A 16,975-nucleotide genomic window follows, 5' to 3' on the forward strand; every position below is an offset into this window, starting at 1 on the left:
TTATATTATTAATTATCTAATTATCAAGCTATCATACAAATTAAATTCAAAACACATTAATTTTAATTTCTAAATGAACCACCCTCCTAAATTAAATTGCCAAACAGTTTCTAAGGAATTTATCAAAATTTAACATTTCTCATACCAAACAATTTTCATAATTTAACCCCCTTAGAATTTACATGATTTACTAAATCCCACTAAAATTAAATCCAATCCAATACCGAACAGCCCTAGGTGTTTAAGATAATGCCCTTCATCCAGATAACCTCTTTTTTTCTTTTGAAAAAGTGGATATTGCGAGTAAACTCAACCTTAGTAATAAGCCTAAGCCTTTGCTCAAGCATGCCCTGGATCATTCAAATCATCTTCTCTTCTTCGAACTCTGCAAGCCACCTCGTAGTGACAAACTAGGGCTTGAGATGCCACAAGGTTTAATAAAGCGTACATAAGATGGAAAGAAATATGAAAATTTTCCTGCCATAAAAATATAGGAGAGGGGCCTTAGCCCCAAAGCGCTGATAAAAATACAAAAGCAGGTACGAAGATGGGCTCGAGGCATCTATTTCGCTTAACATGCCGAAACATCATCAACATTCTTCTCTTTTTTCCTTTCAGCAATTGCAAGGTTGAGCAATTGTTCGAACTATAAAAAGAAAAATGCACATATTTAAGTTCTATTTGGCAAGCCTCTAAACTATCACTCACTGAGATTGATAGCCTCTTTCAGCAATTTATCAACAGAGAGTTTCACATCAGTGGGAACTGAAAGTTGCTGAGGAACTGCATCAAAAGCTAATATAGTGAGGAGCCTCATCACATCTGCTAGAATCACTCTATCCACTCTGTCCACTTTTTGGTTTACAAATTTGCAATAAGTTTTTAGCTTGCAACCGCGACATATCTGTAATGATTTAACGGGCTACCACTCAGTCTGCTTTTTTTAAGAAACCATTTGAAATTGTTGATGGAGAGTGGAAAAATGGCACTTACAATATCTTCTTGAATACAGAAGAATGAACGCAATCTTTTGGATGCAAATACTGTTTTTCTCTCAACAGATGGGCAACCAAGCAAAGCGACCTTTTTCAGGTGACTTCCAGACAACCACCTGTTATTAATCATAACGGAACATTTGAGAAAGAATTGGAATGATAAGCTTCATAACATAACAGACAAGATACACTAAAGAGGTGAAGAAGATTGGCTTATTTACAATTAGAAAAATAACATCAAATAGGCGAACAGACTAACTGTCAAAATTGCATCTTCATTCATTATGTTGCACAAATATTATCTCAAAGAAAACTTCGTGAGATGTGAAGTAGCAACAATAGAGCAGTACAAATCCTATTTGTCAATTTTGTGCTCCTGCAACCAGAGCAACTGATTCAGGGAGGTTCTGTCCGTAAGCCTAAAGATGGTACAAGTTCAAATTAATTTATCTAAAAATTAAATATTTGTCATCCTTAATGAAGAAAGAAAAAAATAGAGCCAACAAAATCTAAATTCGTTTTATCTTTCGTTTTGGTGAACACCATATGCTGCAAAGCATCCAATTATGCTTCTTGCTTTCGATTTACTAAAACCAGCAAGAAGAGGGAAATATCCATTTTTCTGTCTAAAATAATGCACAAGAATTAAAAAGATGACAAGTGTCATAATTGTCTGTACCATAGGCCAACAAAGTTAATTAATGATATATTTAAAATAGATATTACTGTATACCATATTCACTGAATCATTAGATTTGAATTTGATTTTTTTAATAATAACATAAGTAAATATTATTATTTAAAGCTAATATGAATTAATGTTAATCAACATTATGATTCTATTAATAACTGAGATCAACATAGTGCAATATTGTCTTTTTTTTACAATTTGTTCCATTCCTCACATTGCAAGGGCATGGAAGTGAAAGAATGTGCGAGTCAAGTCATTTTGTAAGAACATTTCTCGCGTGTAAAATCCATTTCCAATAACATAGCCCTACGAGACCTCTGTTTTTTGCTCAACTTCATTTCATTCAATAAATCTGGGAAAGTTGAATCAGTAAATGATCTTTTGTTTGACCATTTAATACCTCGTAGATATGGCGGTTTGATCTTTTACAAACGGACGTGTTCTAGTAGTCCTATATTTTATATATTAAAAATAAGGATAATTTGATCATTTGAAAAATATAGGCGCATAGACAAGCTATAGGATGAACTAATTCAACTTTGACTTCATCAATGGATTTGCAGAAATTAAATAAGTCTAAAATGGACAAAAAATATAGGAAAATTAAGCTAGTGTGGTATCCATCAAAATATTATCATAACAGGAGCCCTTTGCTGTAAAGCATCAAATCCTGGGAGCCATAAGTAGTCACTCGTAGAAGAATCATTAGAGATCCCTCAGCCTAAAGAACAACCTCAATTTGATAAAAAGTAAAAAAATCTGTTAGGGAGGTTGTTGAGAGGCCATCACCATCATTTTCGCAAAGATTGCTAAATCAGTATTTAGATAGACAGCTCTACTTTTTTTAAACTGTTTAGAAAATTAACTACTAATGGAAATTCCATTTGCAAAAGCCTTAGAACAGGTGTAAATATGGTAAGTTCATGAAAGATATCTTAAACAAGAAGACACGATTAAGAGACATAGAGACAGTAGCTTTGACTGAAGAATGTAGTACAAGCTTGCAAAAAAACCTTCCTTAAAAGCTTAAGAAATCTGATGATTTTACCATTCGTATGGCTATAGAGGACAAATTTTGTGAGAGGGCACTACGTGATTTAAGAGCTAGTATCAATCTAATGTCCCTGCCCATATTCAAAAGACTTGATCTAAAAGTCCAACCTACTACTATTATCCTTTAGTTAATAGACACCTTTAGTTAATAGACCGTCCATTTACCTATCTAAAAGGGGAAATAGAGAATGCGTTAGTCAAGATAGATAAGTTAATTTTTCTTGTAGATTTTATTATTTTAGATATGAAAGAAGATATGGAGATACCTATTATCTTGAATAGACCTTTTTTAACTACCAATATGACCATGTAGATGTGCATAAGGGAGAATTGATAATAAGAGTGCAATATTATAAAGTGGCTTTCAATATAATGAAGTCAATGAAGTTTCCAAGAGATCAGATGAAAATTGTCATAGAGTGGATCTAGTTGATGCGTGTGTGGAAGATTGTGTGAAGGATTCGTTGATTGAAAGTTCTTTAGAGATTCTTTTGTGTGAGGATGACATCGGAAAGGGTGAAAGATATTCTATTTAGATGGTTTATGAAGCTCCTAAAATTTTTATGGAGACATTTGAAGTGTTTGATACATCATCCATTGGTATGTCATTGAAATCCTTTGTTATAGAGGCACTCATTTTACAGTTAAAAGTTTTGCCTACCCATTTGAATTATTTCTTCTTAGGAGAAACCAAGAGGTAAGTTGATTAGAGTTCTCAATGCTTATAAAAGAGCTTTGGTTGGACCATAGTTGAAATTAAGGAAATTAGTCCAATCTTGTGTATACATAAGATTTAGATTGATAAAATTTCCTTTTCAAAAGCTGATTACCAGAAGAGACGGAACCCTGCTAAGAATGAAGTTGTGAAAAAAAAAGTTGTGAAAAATGAGATACTTAAGTAGTTGGATGAAGGAATCATTTACCCTATTTCAAATAGTGCATGAATTAGTCTTATACATTGTGATCTCAAAAAAAGAGGTCTAATTATAGTAGCCAATGTGAAAAATGAATTGATACCTACTAGGACTTACTAGTTCCATAATATGAATAGATTATAGGAAACTAAACAAAGCAACTAGGAAGGACCATTTTCCCCAGCAGGACATCCTCTTATTTTGCTTCTTAGATGGATATTTAAGATACCATCAGATTCCTATAGCACCAGAAGATCAGGAAAAGACTACATTTACCAATTCTTATGGAATATTTACATTTAAAAGGATGTATGTTGGGCCCCCACTACTTTTCAAAGGTGTATCATATAAATATTTTCTGATTTAATTGAGCAGATCATTGAGATATTCATGGATGATTTTTCTATTTTTGATTCCGCTTTTGATTTTATTTGGAGCTCTTAACAATAGCCTTTAAAAAGATGTGTAGAAACAATTTCGCATTCAATTATGAGAAATGTCATTTTATGATAGTAGAAGGCATGGTTTTAGAAGTGGATAGGGCTAAAGTGTAAGTAATTGAAAATCTTCCACCACCCACTTCTTTTAAACGAATTAAAAGCTTTTTAGGACATGTTGGTTTCTATACGAGATTCATTAGGGATTTTTCAAAATATCAAAAATCTTTGTCATTTACTTGAAAAAAGATGTCCCTTTTGACTTTTTGATGATGAATGTTTTAAAGCTTTGAACATTCTGAAACATCACTTCATTACTGCACCTAGTATTTTTACACATGATTGGACATTGCATTTTGAAAGAATGTGTGATGATAATGATTATGTTGTTCTATAATGGCAAAAAAAAAATTTCATACTACATATTACGAAATGCAGTCCAATTTAACTATACAATTACTGAAAAAGAGAAGTTAGTCATTGTCTTTTCCTTTGATAAATTAAGATCATATTTGATTGACACCAGAGTTCTTATATATACTGATAATTCTACTATCAAAATTATATATATATATATATATATAGCCTAGATTTATAAGGGGAATTCTTTTGTTACAAGAATTTGATGTAAAAATGCTTAATATGAAGGGAATTGAGAATCAGGAGGCTAATCATTTGTCTATATTAGAGATTAAAGAACTTGCATGTAATGAGTGTGACATCAATGAATTTTTTTCATATAAATATTTCTTTGCTTTGCATTTATATGGTATACCTTGGTATGCAGATATTGTGAACTACATTGTTATACATTATTAGTAGTGTTATTCACATTAATGTCTTTTACACAAAAGAGTAAATTTTTACAAGATACTAAATTCTATTTTTGAGATGACCATTCTTGTTTAGAATTTGTAAAGACCAATCATTAGGAGATAAGCCCTTGAAAAGGAGATTAAATCCCTCAAGGCAATGTCATGACTTCGACTATGGTTGCTATTTTGGAGAATTAAGAACTGTTTCAATGATTCTTCAATATGAATTTTACTGGCCTACACCCCCCTATTCAAGGATGCAAATGAATATGTTAAAACATGTGATAGGTGCCTGAGGTTAGGTAGCATAACTAGAAGAAAGGAAATATCACTTAACATTAACATTAGAAATGGAGGTTTTTTATGTTTGGAGACTAGACTGTACAGGAATTTTTATGCAATCTTATGGAAATTAATATATTATGATAGAAGATGACTATATTTTCAAGTTAATTGAGAGAGTTGTAACCCTTAAAATAGATGCTCATATGGTTGTTAAATTCTTAAAGAAAAATATTTTTTATAAATTTTAAACTACTAGAGTTATTATTAGTAATTGGAAAAGTCATTTTTGTAATAAGAAAGTGGAGGCTTTAATTTTAAAATACGATATTAAATATAGAGTTGCAACTACTTATCATATCACCAAACTAGTAATCATGCTGAAATAAGTAATAGGTATATTAAGATAATATTAGAAAAAACTATGAGTCTAAATAAGAAGGATTGGGCTTTGAAATCAGATGAAGCATTTTGGCTTACATGATTGCATTTAAGAAACCTATTGAAATATCGGTGTATAGATTGATCTTTGGAAATGTTTGTCATTTACATTTGAGATTAGATGTAAATGACAAACATTTCCAAAGATCAATCTATACACAGATATTTCAATAGGATTATAATCTTAAAATTATACAAAGAGCAGTTGAATAAGTTAGATGAATTAGAAATGAAGATTATACAACAACAAAAACAACAACAACATCAAGCCTTTATCCCACTACGTGGGTTCGGCTACATGAATCCTTTTTCTCCAATATGTCTTATTAAAAGTCAAATTCTCGTTTAAATCTAATAAAGAAAGGTCATTCCTAATATTTTCTAACCAAGTCTTTTTAGGTCTACCCCTAACTTTCTTAACATAAGTCAAATCTAATACCTCTACTCTCCTAACCGGGTCATCGTATGGCCGCCGTTTTATGTGACCAAACCATCTAAGGTTATAAGAATACAAAATTATATAAAGAGCAAATTAAAAAGTAACATGATCATAAATTTATTAGAAAGGACTTTGAGTCAAAACAAAGAATTCTTCTATATAATTCAAGATTGAAATTATTTTTAAAAAAATGAAGCCCAAGTGGTCAGAACCATTCATTGTCATAAAAAATGTATCCTTATAAAGTTTGTTGATATCCGAGGTCATAAAACTACCTCAATGGTCTGAGATTGAAACCCGATATAGGAGGAGATGTTGATTGCCTTAAAATTTTTGTTTAGCTGGCTCATCTTGAATATGACTGTGACAAATTTTGCTGAAGACAATAAACTTAACGGTATTTGGGAGACAACCCAATTGATCGACTTTGTTTGTGTTTAAGAGTTATGTGATTGTTGTTCTTTGTTGAGTTTAGAAAATCGTATAGTTTGATGTGAGTTAAGTTGCATTCTTGTTTGTATAAATGTTAATTTTGGGTATATGGGTTAATTTGGAAAAATTTCAACCCAGCATTGCAGTGCTACCCTGTTGAAGCGCCACAATGCTGTGTGAATTAACAAATATTTTGATTAAGCCAATTGCACTACAATGCTGGAAGAATCCAGCGCTGTAGCGCCATCCATACAACGTCGTGACATTGAGCTCTCCAGTCATTTTGTCGAACTGAGCATCTCAGTGCCACCCATGCAGCGCCATACGCTTGGTCAAATTGTTAATAGGGTAGATGAAGCGTTATGGTAACAATCGCTTCGAGCACCACAACGCTGCCACATGTTGAGCGTCGTGGCGGTCTCACGGTCAAAAAGCCTACGATTTCAATACCCAAGGTTTGTGCCGCAATGCTAGTACCCGTATAGCCCAGTTTGACTAAGTGATTCAGCGCTACTCAAGCTAGCACAAAAGTACTGGAAAATTTATAAAGATGGCTAGGGGCTAAATTTCATTTTCGATCTACATCCTGTAGCTTCTAAGTTCTTAAGTTTTCTTGTATTCATGTCTTAGGATTCATATTTTAGCTCTCTTTGTAGAATGGCCCCTAAAATCCCTGTGGGTAGGAAAATATCTAGTTCCACCTCCTTTGATGCCCGTAGGTTTGCAAGTGATGTAGTTGAAGAGCGGTATAATAATTTAGAGGGGAAGTCCATCATTTTGAAGAGATGGTTTGATAACCCTAGGGGGTTATCCAGGTCCAGATTGTAAGGCAAAATTGGGATTTCCTAGTCATCCATCCCCGTCTATCCAATGCCAGTATCATCGGGGAATTATTCGCTAACACAAAGGAGATCCCAAAATGAATATGTTTTCGTGCATGGTAAGTGGGTCTCTTTCACTCCTATATCTATTAATCAAATCTTCCAAACCCCAATTTTCAATTTGACGATGACAAGTACCTAAATTTTTGTACTACTATAATAAACTACAATGAAATAATTACATTCATAACCTAGAGAGATTTAAATGCCAAGTGGAAGAGGAGAGGATAAAATCATAAACTTATCTGCTTTTGCCCTCACCCAAAAATTCAAAGCTAGGAATTATTTCATTTCTACAAAGCTTATGCCCATTAGAATATTTGTGAGGTGACTAGGGATAAGGTTATTTTAAATTATTGCATTCAAAAAGAGACAAATTAATCCATTGATTTAAAATTAGTAATTATGGATAAGTTAATTTCCTAAAAATCACTTAAGAACTTGTCAACTCATAAAGGAATATCAAATTTTAGGATTGATGCAAATTAAATCATTAGATTAATCCTAAATCACCTAAAGGAAAGTACTAAAGGAATTATGAAACATTTAAGAAACATTAAATTAGTATAATAAGTGAAGACAATAGACAAATATTCAACATCAAAGTTGGATATTTTAGCAAATAAATGAAAAAAAAAGTTAAAAAAATGCTAAAATATCAAAAATTGATACCTGCAATGTCTAGTCCTTCTTAAAAATAATAAGTGAAAGGAATAGATAGGTATTCAAAATAATTATAAGGTATCTAGCCAAATAAAAAAATAAATTGTTAAATACATGAATATTAAAAATCTATACCTGCAATGTCTAGCCCTAACTCTATACAAGGACAAATTTGGGGGGGGGGGGGGCGGCGGGAGGCATAGAACTGTTCTGATATCTCCCATGGGCCGCCCCCCCCCCCCCCCCCCACCCCCCCCCCCCACAAAAAAAAAAAAAGCTATTCTGCCATACCTAAAAAAAATCTTGGGTGTTTTTTTGTTGAATAGCCAGAGTATGAGGTGACTTTCTTACCGGTGTTGAGGAAGGAGCCAAGGAGGAGACCTAGGCAGTGGGAAGTCGGCGATTGAGTTTGCGAATCATGTTCAGAAGGTGATTGCGGATGAGCTTCGGTTTCATTGTTGGGAGTTTACAAGGATAAGTATCTTAAACTTGGAGGGTATAATGGGAAGAAACTGTGAAAGATGCTCACAAAGTGTTCGACCAGATGCCTCATTGATGTTACCATTTTATTTTATTTTCTGGTAGTCTATGTTTTTAAATTATTATTATTAATTTCTTTTCTTTTGTTGTGACAATTATTTTCTTTATTTATATTGACATCTAAATGGCATGCCAAAAGTGTTCGATGGCATGCCTATAAGCACCGATAATTTCTTGGTTATAGGCTAAAGATAGTTTTTTTCTTAAACTTTTTCTCTTGTTGTTATTGTTGATAATTCGAATAGCATATTCAATGTATTCGATGAAATGCTCCACAAGATTTCGGTTTGCTCATCTTCCATCTTGTACTCTCGCCACTCGGCATTTGATCTCTCTGTCAAATTATAAGTTTTTGTAATATTCTATCTTTTTAAACTAATAAATTTAATAAACAAAATATTTAAAACTATGAATATCGATTCTAATCCCAAATGAAAAAAATCGAGGGAAAATAAAAAAATTGAAATTATGCCCCTATAAAAAATTTCTGGCTCCTCCACTGCCTCTATATATCTAAAGGAATTATTGGAATCATAGTACTTAAAAAAAAAACACTATAACTAGGCTTAAAGATTAACTAAATGTGTAATTTCATTAATTTCCAAAAATTCAGAAAAGATTAGTAAGCTTGTCGAAATTATTCACCCATAGGAGCTTAATTTAAAAGGAATATTAATTTAAAATGAAGGATCAGAATGTTATAATTTTTTTACAGGAAAATCAATTTTTATACATTATAAATACTTAGATTATTAAATTTATATTTTCCCAAACTTTTATTAAATACAAAACATATTTTTTATCCTAGTGTAATATAAATTACTTGAGAACAAGTAATATCCTAAAGTTTGGGAAAATTTAATAAGATAAATTGTTAATTTCAAATTACTTATATTATGATATTTTGTACTTTTAATCCTTATGTTTTGTGCAAGAAAAGAGTGAAAACTTTATAAAAATTGAGGCATCATCTTAGTATCAAAATGTCAACGTTGCAGCACCAAAAGATCATTATAGCACCGCAGCACCACCCCTTCAACACAACGGAGAGCTCTCAAAAAATTGGCTGGAGAGCTTAGCGCCAAAGCGCTCCCAAGAAGTGTCACAACACTAAATTGCTTAGTGCCACAGCTTGAAATAGTTAAACTAGTGAACCGATGCGACGAATGATGAACTAACGCACTGGTCCAGCAGCGCCATCAAGCTAGCGTTGTGACGTTAGTTCATTATTTAGAAAAAATATAAATAGTAGCCTTATTGTATAAAGAGGTTGACACATTGTGGAGTCATTTTGTGTAAGTTTGTGTGTGAGGGAGATAGTTTTTGAGAGGGAGTGGATTGTGTATCTATGTTTAGAGTGCTATATTAATGTGGATCAAAGTGAAGTAGTGCAAAACAGTTCTCTCTTAAATTTCGGGTCATTTCTAACTCTTTTATCTCCCGTTTATCTTGTGTTTAAAGTTTGAAATTTGTTGTTTATCAAATGAAATAAAATGATTGTATGTGAAGCTAAAATTTTACTCTGGATCTGTGATTATTTACAAAGCATGTATTGCTTAGAGTAAGTTTCATCTTTATAATATGCAAGTTGTTTTTAATTTCTCGTGCATCAATTGGTATAAGTAAAGGGAGTACATAAATTGAAAACTTAGTGTGATCTAAAACCTCAATGGAGGAATAAAAGAACAATTAAAGATTTTAAAACGTAATCCGGCCATAACATAGACATATGGTGGTTAAGATTATAGGGTCTTAAGAAGATAGAAGAATTGTATTTAGTATGGATCCTAACTAATGGTCCAATGAGCTCGATACAAACAAGGAGTACTTATGCTCTAATCCACAACAACAATAGGTAAAAATTACTCTAAAACAATCATGTACTTTAAATATCATAGGTTCAATACTTCAAAAAATAGTAAATTTACTTTCTACATTTGATGCTTTTTAAATTTAATATGCACCATCCATTTTAAATTAGCAAGCTAGATAAATTTAGCAATTCAGTAGGCAGTAGTAAAGTGAACTTAAAAATTTTTAGTTCTTCTTTCGTGGAATTGATACTATTCTTATCAGTATATTACTTGACAAGACACATGCACTTACGTTAAACAGGCCTTATAACATAGCAAAATTAAGCTATCTTTAGAATACCCAATAATTTGTGTAAGATAAAGCACAAAGCTCTGTATTTGCATAGCTAAAAAATAGCCTTTCAATCATCATCATTAACTTTAACTCAACTATTTGAGATCAATAATATGAATACCTATTTTTCATTTTTTTTTCCTATTTAAGTATTATTTGAAACGTTAAAACCTATTTTCCAAATATTATTTTGAATAACTACTATTCATATAACTATAGATCTAACCATTTTCCATCTTATTCTTTATACACTTAATTTATAATCTCACATGATAAACATTTGTTTTTAACATTCATTTTACAGGTCTAAACCACCTAAGTCTATTTTCAATCATCTTACCTTTAATAGATTCTTCCTACTTTGGCCAATCATACAGCTTAACATTCTTATTTCTAGTACAGTTAATGAAAGCAATTGACAAATAAGTAACAACCATTGCAGTAGTTAGTAGAAAAGAATGCCAAGCAGCTTAAGAAGTTGGTAATGATGATGAGAAATAACATGGTGTGTGCTCATCACTTCAGCAACAAAAAACAAGTGGACAAAATCAAGTAATATGAAAATAGAGAGAAATTTGATAAACACAAATGAAGGGAGAGAAACCAAAATGCAACAATTATCAATAAGTAACCAGACATGTAAACCTAAATAGAACAAATAGCAAAAATGGCATACTTTGTTATAGTCCAACATCGAAACAAATCAGGCAACAACTTACTTAGCAATTTCCTGATGGCGCTGACCAAGCTTCTCTGCAGCCAATCTAAGCAGATGGCGAGAAGGCAAATTTGCCGGGATCTGGCCGGGTTCCAACTTCAGGTACAATTCCTCCTGCAAACGCTTCAAGAGCAACGCTGCCTCAGGTGAGAGCTCCTCAGGGAACTTTTTCTCTTGCAAAGAGCAAAACCTGAAAGATCTACCAATTTGTGGTAGTTTGTTCTCCCCTATATTCTCCTTCTTCGCATTAGCATCGTTAGGGCAAGGTAGCTTTTTGGATTGTGAGTCCGCTGATGGATTAGAAAATATTGAGGACAGACTCTTTGGTTTCGTTGGGTTAGAATCTGCAGCTGCTAGCGAAAAGACTCCCTTGTTAAGCAAGAAAGAAGAAGGATCAACGACGGACCCGGGGCAGAAGCCCAGGTGTGAGATTGGATCGAGAGAAATGGGGATTGTGCGAGAAGAAATCAGACGATTGAAGATAACGAATCTGGTAAGTACCATCGGGGAACTGAACTGTATTGTGAGATCTTTCGGACAACGGGGTTTAGGGTTTAAATCATAGGAAGGACAGGTTCTTCATAAGTTTAATATGTTTTTTTGGAGTGTAAGTGAGTCGGATCGAGCGACTCCTACTCCGTTTATTGTGCCATGAGTTGAACTCAAGCTCATATATTAAACTACCTAAACTCAGCATGGCTCATTTCGAAAACTTATTGAGTCCTTAGATTAATTTAAAATATATTTAAAAATTAATTTAAATTAGTATTATATAATATATTTAAACTTTTTAATTCATTATATACTAAAAATAAAAATTCTAAAATAATAAAAAAAATCATTTAAAACTAAAAAATTGAGCAATCAAGCCGATAAATTTTTTAACAACTTGTGTTTAGTAAACAAGCTCCAGTCAAGCTCAAATTCAATAAGCACTAAACAAACCTAGCTCGATTAGACAGAACTCGACTCATTTACCCATCTACGTGGCTAAAGTGAGCGGGGCGGATATCAACATAAAAATTTTTAAGAATGGACTCAGGGATATTCACGGTTGAATCCAATAAGTTAATATTAAATTAATTTTTTTGTTATTCATCATATTATTATTGATATAAGAGAAGATATTTTTATTATTTAGTTATATATGATATTTCAAACTAAGTAGAATCTGTAAAAAAAAAATTTATACATGAAATATTCAAACAGAGAAATGCACAATATCTTGACTAGGTAAATAGATATTATCTGATATAGATTATATTATTGATATGTCATCAAAAATTATCTTGATCGGACATGAATCTCGAGGCAAAATCAATTAGAAACTTCAAAAATTAAATCTGGGACCATCTGATCTCTATTTCAGCAAACTTATAGTCGAATGAGCGTTCGGGAATACGAACCCACGACACCAAATTCAACTCGATCCGAGCCAAATGGGTCCAAATCGCAGAAACCCGAAGAACATTCGGAAAGTTCAATCCATAATTTGGTTACTATTAGTTTCCAAAGATGACATGCTTATAATCGAAAAGAGCGGCTAAATGAAATGATGCAACGAGCCTAAGATTGCTGAATTCTGATATCATTAAGACCTTCAAATGTCAACAAACGGTCCAAGATCAAGGGATTCAATATCGGTCATCCATTCAAACCGCTCCACATTTGCCCTTGATCTCTTCTATTTATGAGTCATGCCATACTCAAAACTATAATACCCTCATTCTCTTAAATGGGGGGCCCAGCAGAAGAAGAAGAGAAGGGAATGAGGGAAGAAACTCCTCCTCACGCCACCGCCGGGGATTTGCCAAACTTCCACCGACACCACAACTTCCACGGCGATGTCGGAAATTATACCCGTCTTCCCACCTGGACGTCGGAATTTTTTTTGCCAGATTTCCATGGGACACTATGAGTTAGTACCCTAAATCTATTCCACTTTCAGTGAACGCTGAAACTTCGCCCAATCTCCAAGTGACACTGGAATTCTGCCCGACTTCCACGGGACAACGAAAATTATGCCCGTTTTCCATGAGACGTTTAAGGTTCCACCCACTTTCAAGTGACGCTAGAATTCTATTTCCCGACGTTCACTAGAGATGCCAGATTTATGTTTCGACATCCGCGAGATGCCGGAAGTTCCCAACTTTGAAGTGACGCCGAAACTTCCTGCCTAGATCTTCAAGTGACGTCGAAATTTGTTTGATCCCCAAAGTAACTCTTGAGTTTTGCCTGAATACATCTAACGTCAAAGTTCTCCCTGGTCGCCAACTGATGTTGGACTTCTACCTGATCAGTTCGACCTCCACAGTCGCCGATTGTCTTTCTACGTAGATTTCTACCCATGTCGGATTTTTTGTCGTACATACTATCTGAGTTGCATTTCACTATCCTCATATTGAACTCTACCTGACACCTCCTTCTAGATCTCGTAGTTAGACAACGGTCCTCCGACCTTCCAATCCGCCTGCCCAACTATGATCTTTCTCGACTTAATCGCCTGGTTCCATCAACTACTCGCTTCTGACCAAATAGAACATGTCAACAGTGATTCTATTTGTTCCCACTTCATGTATCGTACTCCATATGATGTACTACTAAGCTAAGGCATCTTCCCCCCAAGGAAGGCCCCTCATTTGTAATCAACTAATATACTAGTAGATTCATCTTCAGTTGGGCTGGACCCTTATGGTGTTTTCCCTTTAAGCGTGATTTCCACGTAAAAACCTTTTCTGAATCATAAAATGTCTATACTCTTCTCTCTATCTATATTGGTGCGTGTTTGAATCTTCGTACAAATAGTTAAGACGTGTTAAAATTTTTATATTCTCTACCAGCCGGAATACTTAGCCCACAAAGTTTGGCGTCATCTTGTGGGAATTTTCCCAATTGGGGAGCAAACTTGTTATAGTCCTAGAGGTCATCTTTATGCAACTCTCCTTGATATAAAAGCCCTTGCCACTCAATTCTAAGAATCATCATGCAGGACTGGGGGGAGAAAAATTTGGACTCCAAGCCATTAGTGAAAAAAGATCCATCCAACATCTAGTGATGTTTTAGAACAAATATTTAGCAATTATTAAGGATATTTCCAATAAAATTAGTGAAGCTTTATACAGATCCCTGCTGGACTTATACTCCTTGGGCAAGATCTTAAATCTCGACCTCAACAAGAGGGGAGTAACATCTAAAGATTAGACCATTCTCTACCTTTGATTCAGACGAATAGGAAGAGCCAATTAGGAAAGTGACAAAGAACCTAAAGGACCAAAAGGACCTATAAAAGCCATCATAATAGGAGGTTGTCCCCAAGCCTTAAGATTTCTCACAAATACCACGTTTCGTTGATGGACTGCCAGTTAGCGAAGAATCTATCCACTCCACCTTTTCACTCCATTAAGAACATTAGCACCTCTAGACTTTGAGAATCCTTCAATGGATTTTGTTTGGACCGTTCGAGCACGTCAGCGTTGGGGAGATAAGTCTTATGGTTTTTGAGTTGAATTCTGTCATGACTACTTGAGGTTTTACTTGGGGATTTACTGATATTTAGTATCACACAAAAATGAGATCATTTGAATGAGTTTAGAGTCCTCTTTCATGTGGGATTCAGAAAAAAAGCCAGAGTTGTGATGATATTGGCCATTTTCATAGTGACCATGCAGTGTGAGTAGTCTTCGAACATGAGATATTTGGGATTTTTGTGAGGAAAAAGGGATTAGCCACAACTTTCAGCTCCTAGGACCCTAAGCAGAACGGGCGTAGCTAAGAAGACCACCAGACCTTAGGCTTGTGGAAAGCGCTAGAGCCATGCTTCTGAGTAGTATTCGCTTTCAACATACTTCTGGGCTTAAGGGTTAACTACAGCTTGTTCGTGTTGATAGGGTTGAATGTTAGAGCCAAATTAGATAAGAAACCCTATGAGATCCTTAACGGTATGAAACCTAATCTTTCCCACCTTCAAGTCTTTGGTTGTAAGGTTTTCATTCACAATAATAGGAAGTCTCACTTAGGAAAATTTCACCCAAAATCTCATGAAGGAGTGTTTTTAGGATATTCTAGTGTTGGGAAGTCTTTCAGGGTATTTAATAAGAGAACTTTGGTGGTGGAAGAGACTACACATGTAGTATTTGATGAGTCTGATCCTAGAAAGTCTAGAGTTAAGGATGATGATGATGGAGAGATTGACACTGAATTAAAAAACTTGGAGAAGGGGGTAGAGCACCAGAATACTAAAGGAGAAGGAGAGGTTACCCAAAGAGTAGAAAATATAGATATGGAGGAAAGGGTTGAACCTTCACACACTTTGCCTAGAGATTAGAGATACTCTTCGAGTCACCCTAAAGATCTGAATTTAGGAGACCCTTCTGACTGTGTTAGGACTAGACATGGACTTAGAAAGAAAGTGAACCACTCTGCCTTTATCTCGATGACTGAACCCACCAACATAAACCAAACCCTTACTGATGAGTTTTGGATCTTAGCCATGCAGAAGGAGTTGAACCAGTTTGTTAGAAATGATATTTGGGAGCTTGTAGAAAGACCTAAGGGACAAAGTGTAGTTGGAACCAAATGGGTCTTTAAGAACAAGGTGAATGATTCTGGAGTGGTGGTTAGGAATAAGGCAAGATTAGTGGCTAAGGGGTATAATCAAATAGAATGGATAGATTTTGAGGAAACTTTTTCCCCTGTAGCTAGATTGGAAGCCGTTAGAGTGCTATTAGCCTTTGCCTATTATAAGAGATTTAAGCTTTTCCAAATGGACGTAAAGAGTGCCTTTTTAAACGGAGAAATAAAATAGGATGTGTTTGTAGAACAACCCCCAGGTTTTGAGAGTTCCCAATTTCCAAATTATGTTTTCAAATTAAAAATGCCATATATGGATTAAAGCAGGCACCCAGAGCTTGGTATGAGAGACTTAGCATATTCTTACTAGAAAGGGAGTTTCGTAAGGGGAGTTAGACACCACCCTTTTCCTGAGGGAAGTAGGAGATGATTTACTCATTATTCAGATCTATGTCGATGTTATAATTTTTGGATCTTCTAATAAAAGGCTATGTGATGATTTTTCTAAAATAATGAGTAAGGAGTTTGCGATAAGTATGATGGAAGAATTGTCCTACTTTTTGAGATTTAACATTAGACAATTAAATAATGGAACTTTTTTAATCCAAACAAAGTACATAAAGGATAACTTCAAAAAATATAAAATGGACAAAGCTAAGCCAATTAATACTCCCATGACCTCAAGAGTTCAATTAGACAAGGACCCAAATGGAAAATCAATTGATCAGAAGAAGTACAGAGGGATGATTGGATCTTTACTTTACCTGACTGCTAGCCGACCTGATATAATGTTTAGAGTTTATCTTTGTGCTAGATTTCAAGCTGACCCTAAGGAATCCTACCTGACTGCAGCTAAGAGAATTCTTAGATACCTTTTAGGGACCCAAAACTTAGGAATCTAGTACCATAGGCACAACACTTCTTTTGAGATTATCGAATATTCTGATTCTGATTTTA

At 34.2% G+C, this 16,975-nt stretch overlaps 1 protein-coding gene across 1 annotated transcript; it reads right to left on the reverse strand.

The window, feature by feature from the left end:
* Positions 1 to 538: 538 nt before the first annotated feature.
* On the reverse strand, positions 539 to 12,088 carry LOC110091977. The gene is made up of 3 exons (XM_020816304.2): positions 11,451 to 12,088; positions 994 to 1,111; positions 539 to 904 (listed from the first exon to the last, which is right to left on the reverse strand). Exons 1-3 carry the CDS (start codon positions 11,951 to 11,953, stop codon positions 701 to 703), a joined length of 825 nt encoding a protein of 274 aa, XP_020671963.1. The 5' UTR covers positions 11,954 to 12,088; the 3' UTR covers positions 539 to 700.
* Between the last annotated feature and the right edge of the window lie 4,887 nt (positions 12,089 to 16,975).

Source organism: Dendrobium catenatum, unplaced genomic scaffold (genome assembly GCF_001605985.2).
Source record: "Dendrobium catenatum unplaced genomic scaffold, ASM160598v2 fragScaff_scaffold_294, whole genome shotgun sequence".
In the NCBI taxonomy this organism is placed as follows: Eukaryota; Viridiplantae; Streptophyta; class Magnoliopsida; order Asparagales; family Orchidaceae; genus Dendrobium; species Dendrobium catenatum.

What these genes read in the sequence shown, in the direction of transcription:
- LOC110091977 (XM_020816304.2), bottom strand. Translation starts at nt 11,953, where the DNA reads ATGGTACTTACCAGATTCGTTATCTTCAATCGTCTGATTTCTTCTCGC. An exon ending in CGCCATCAGGAAATTGCTAA is followed by an intron (nt 1,112 to 11,450) that starts GTAAGTTGTTGC and finishes GATTAATAACAG; the next exon opens with GTGGTTGTCTGGAAGTCACC. An exon ending in TCTGTATTCAAGAAGATATT is followed by an intron (nt 905 to 993) that starts GTAAGTGCCATT and finishes AAATCATTACAG; the next exon opens with ATATGTCGCGGTTGCAAGCT.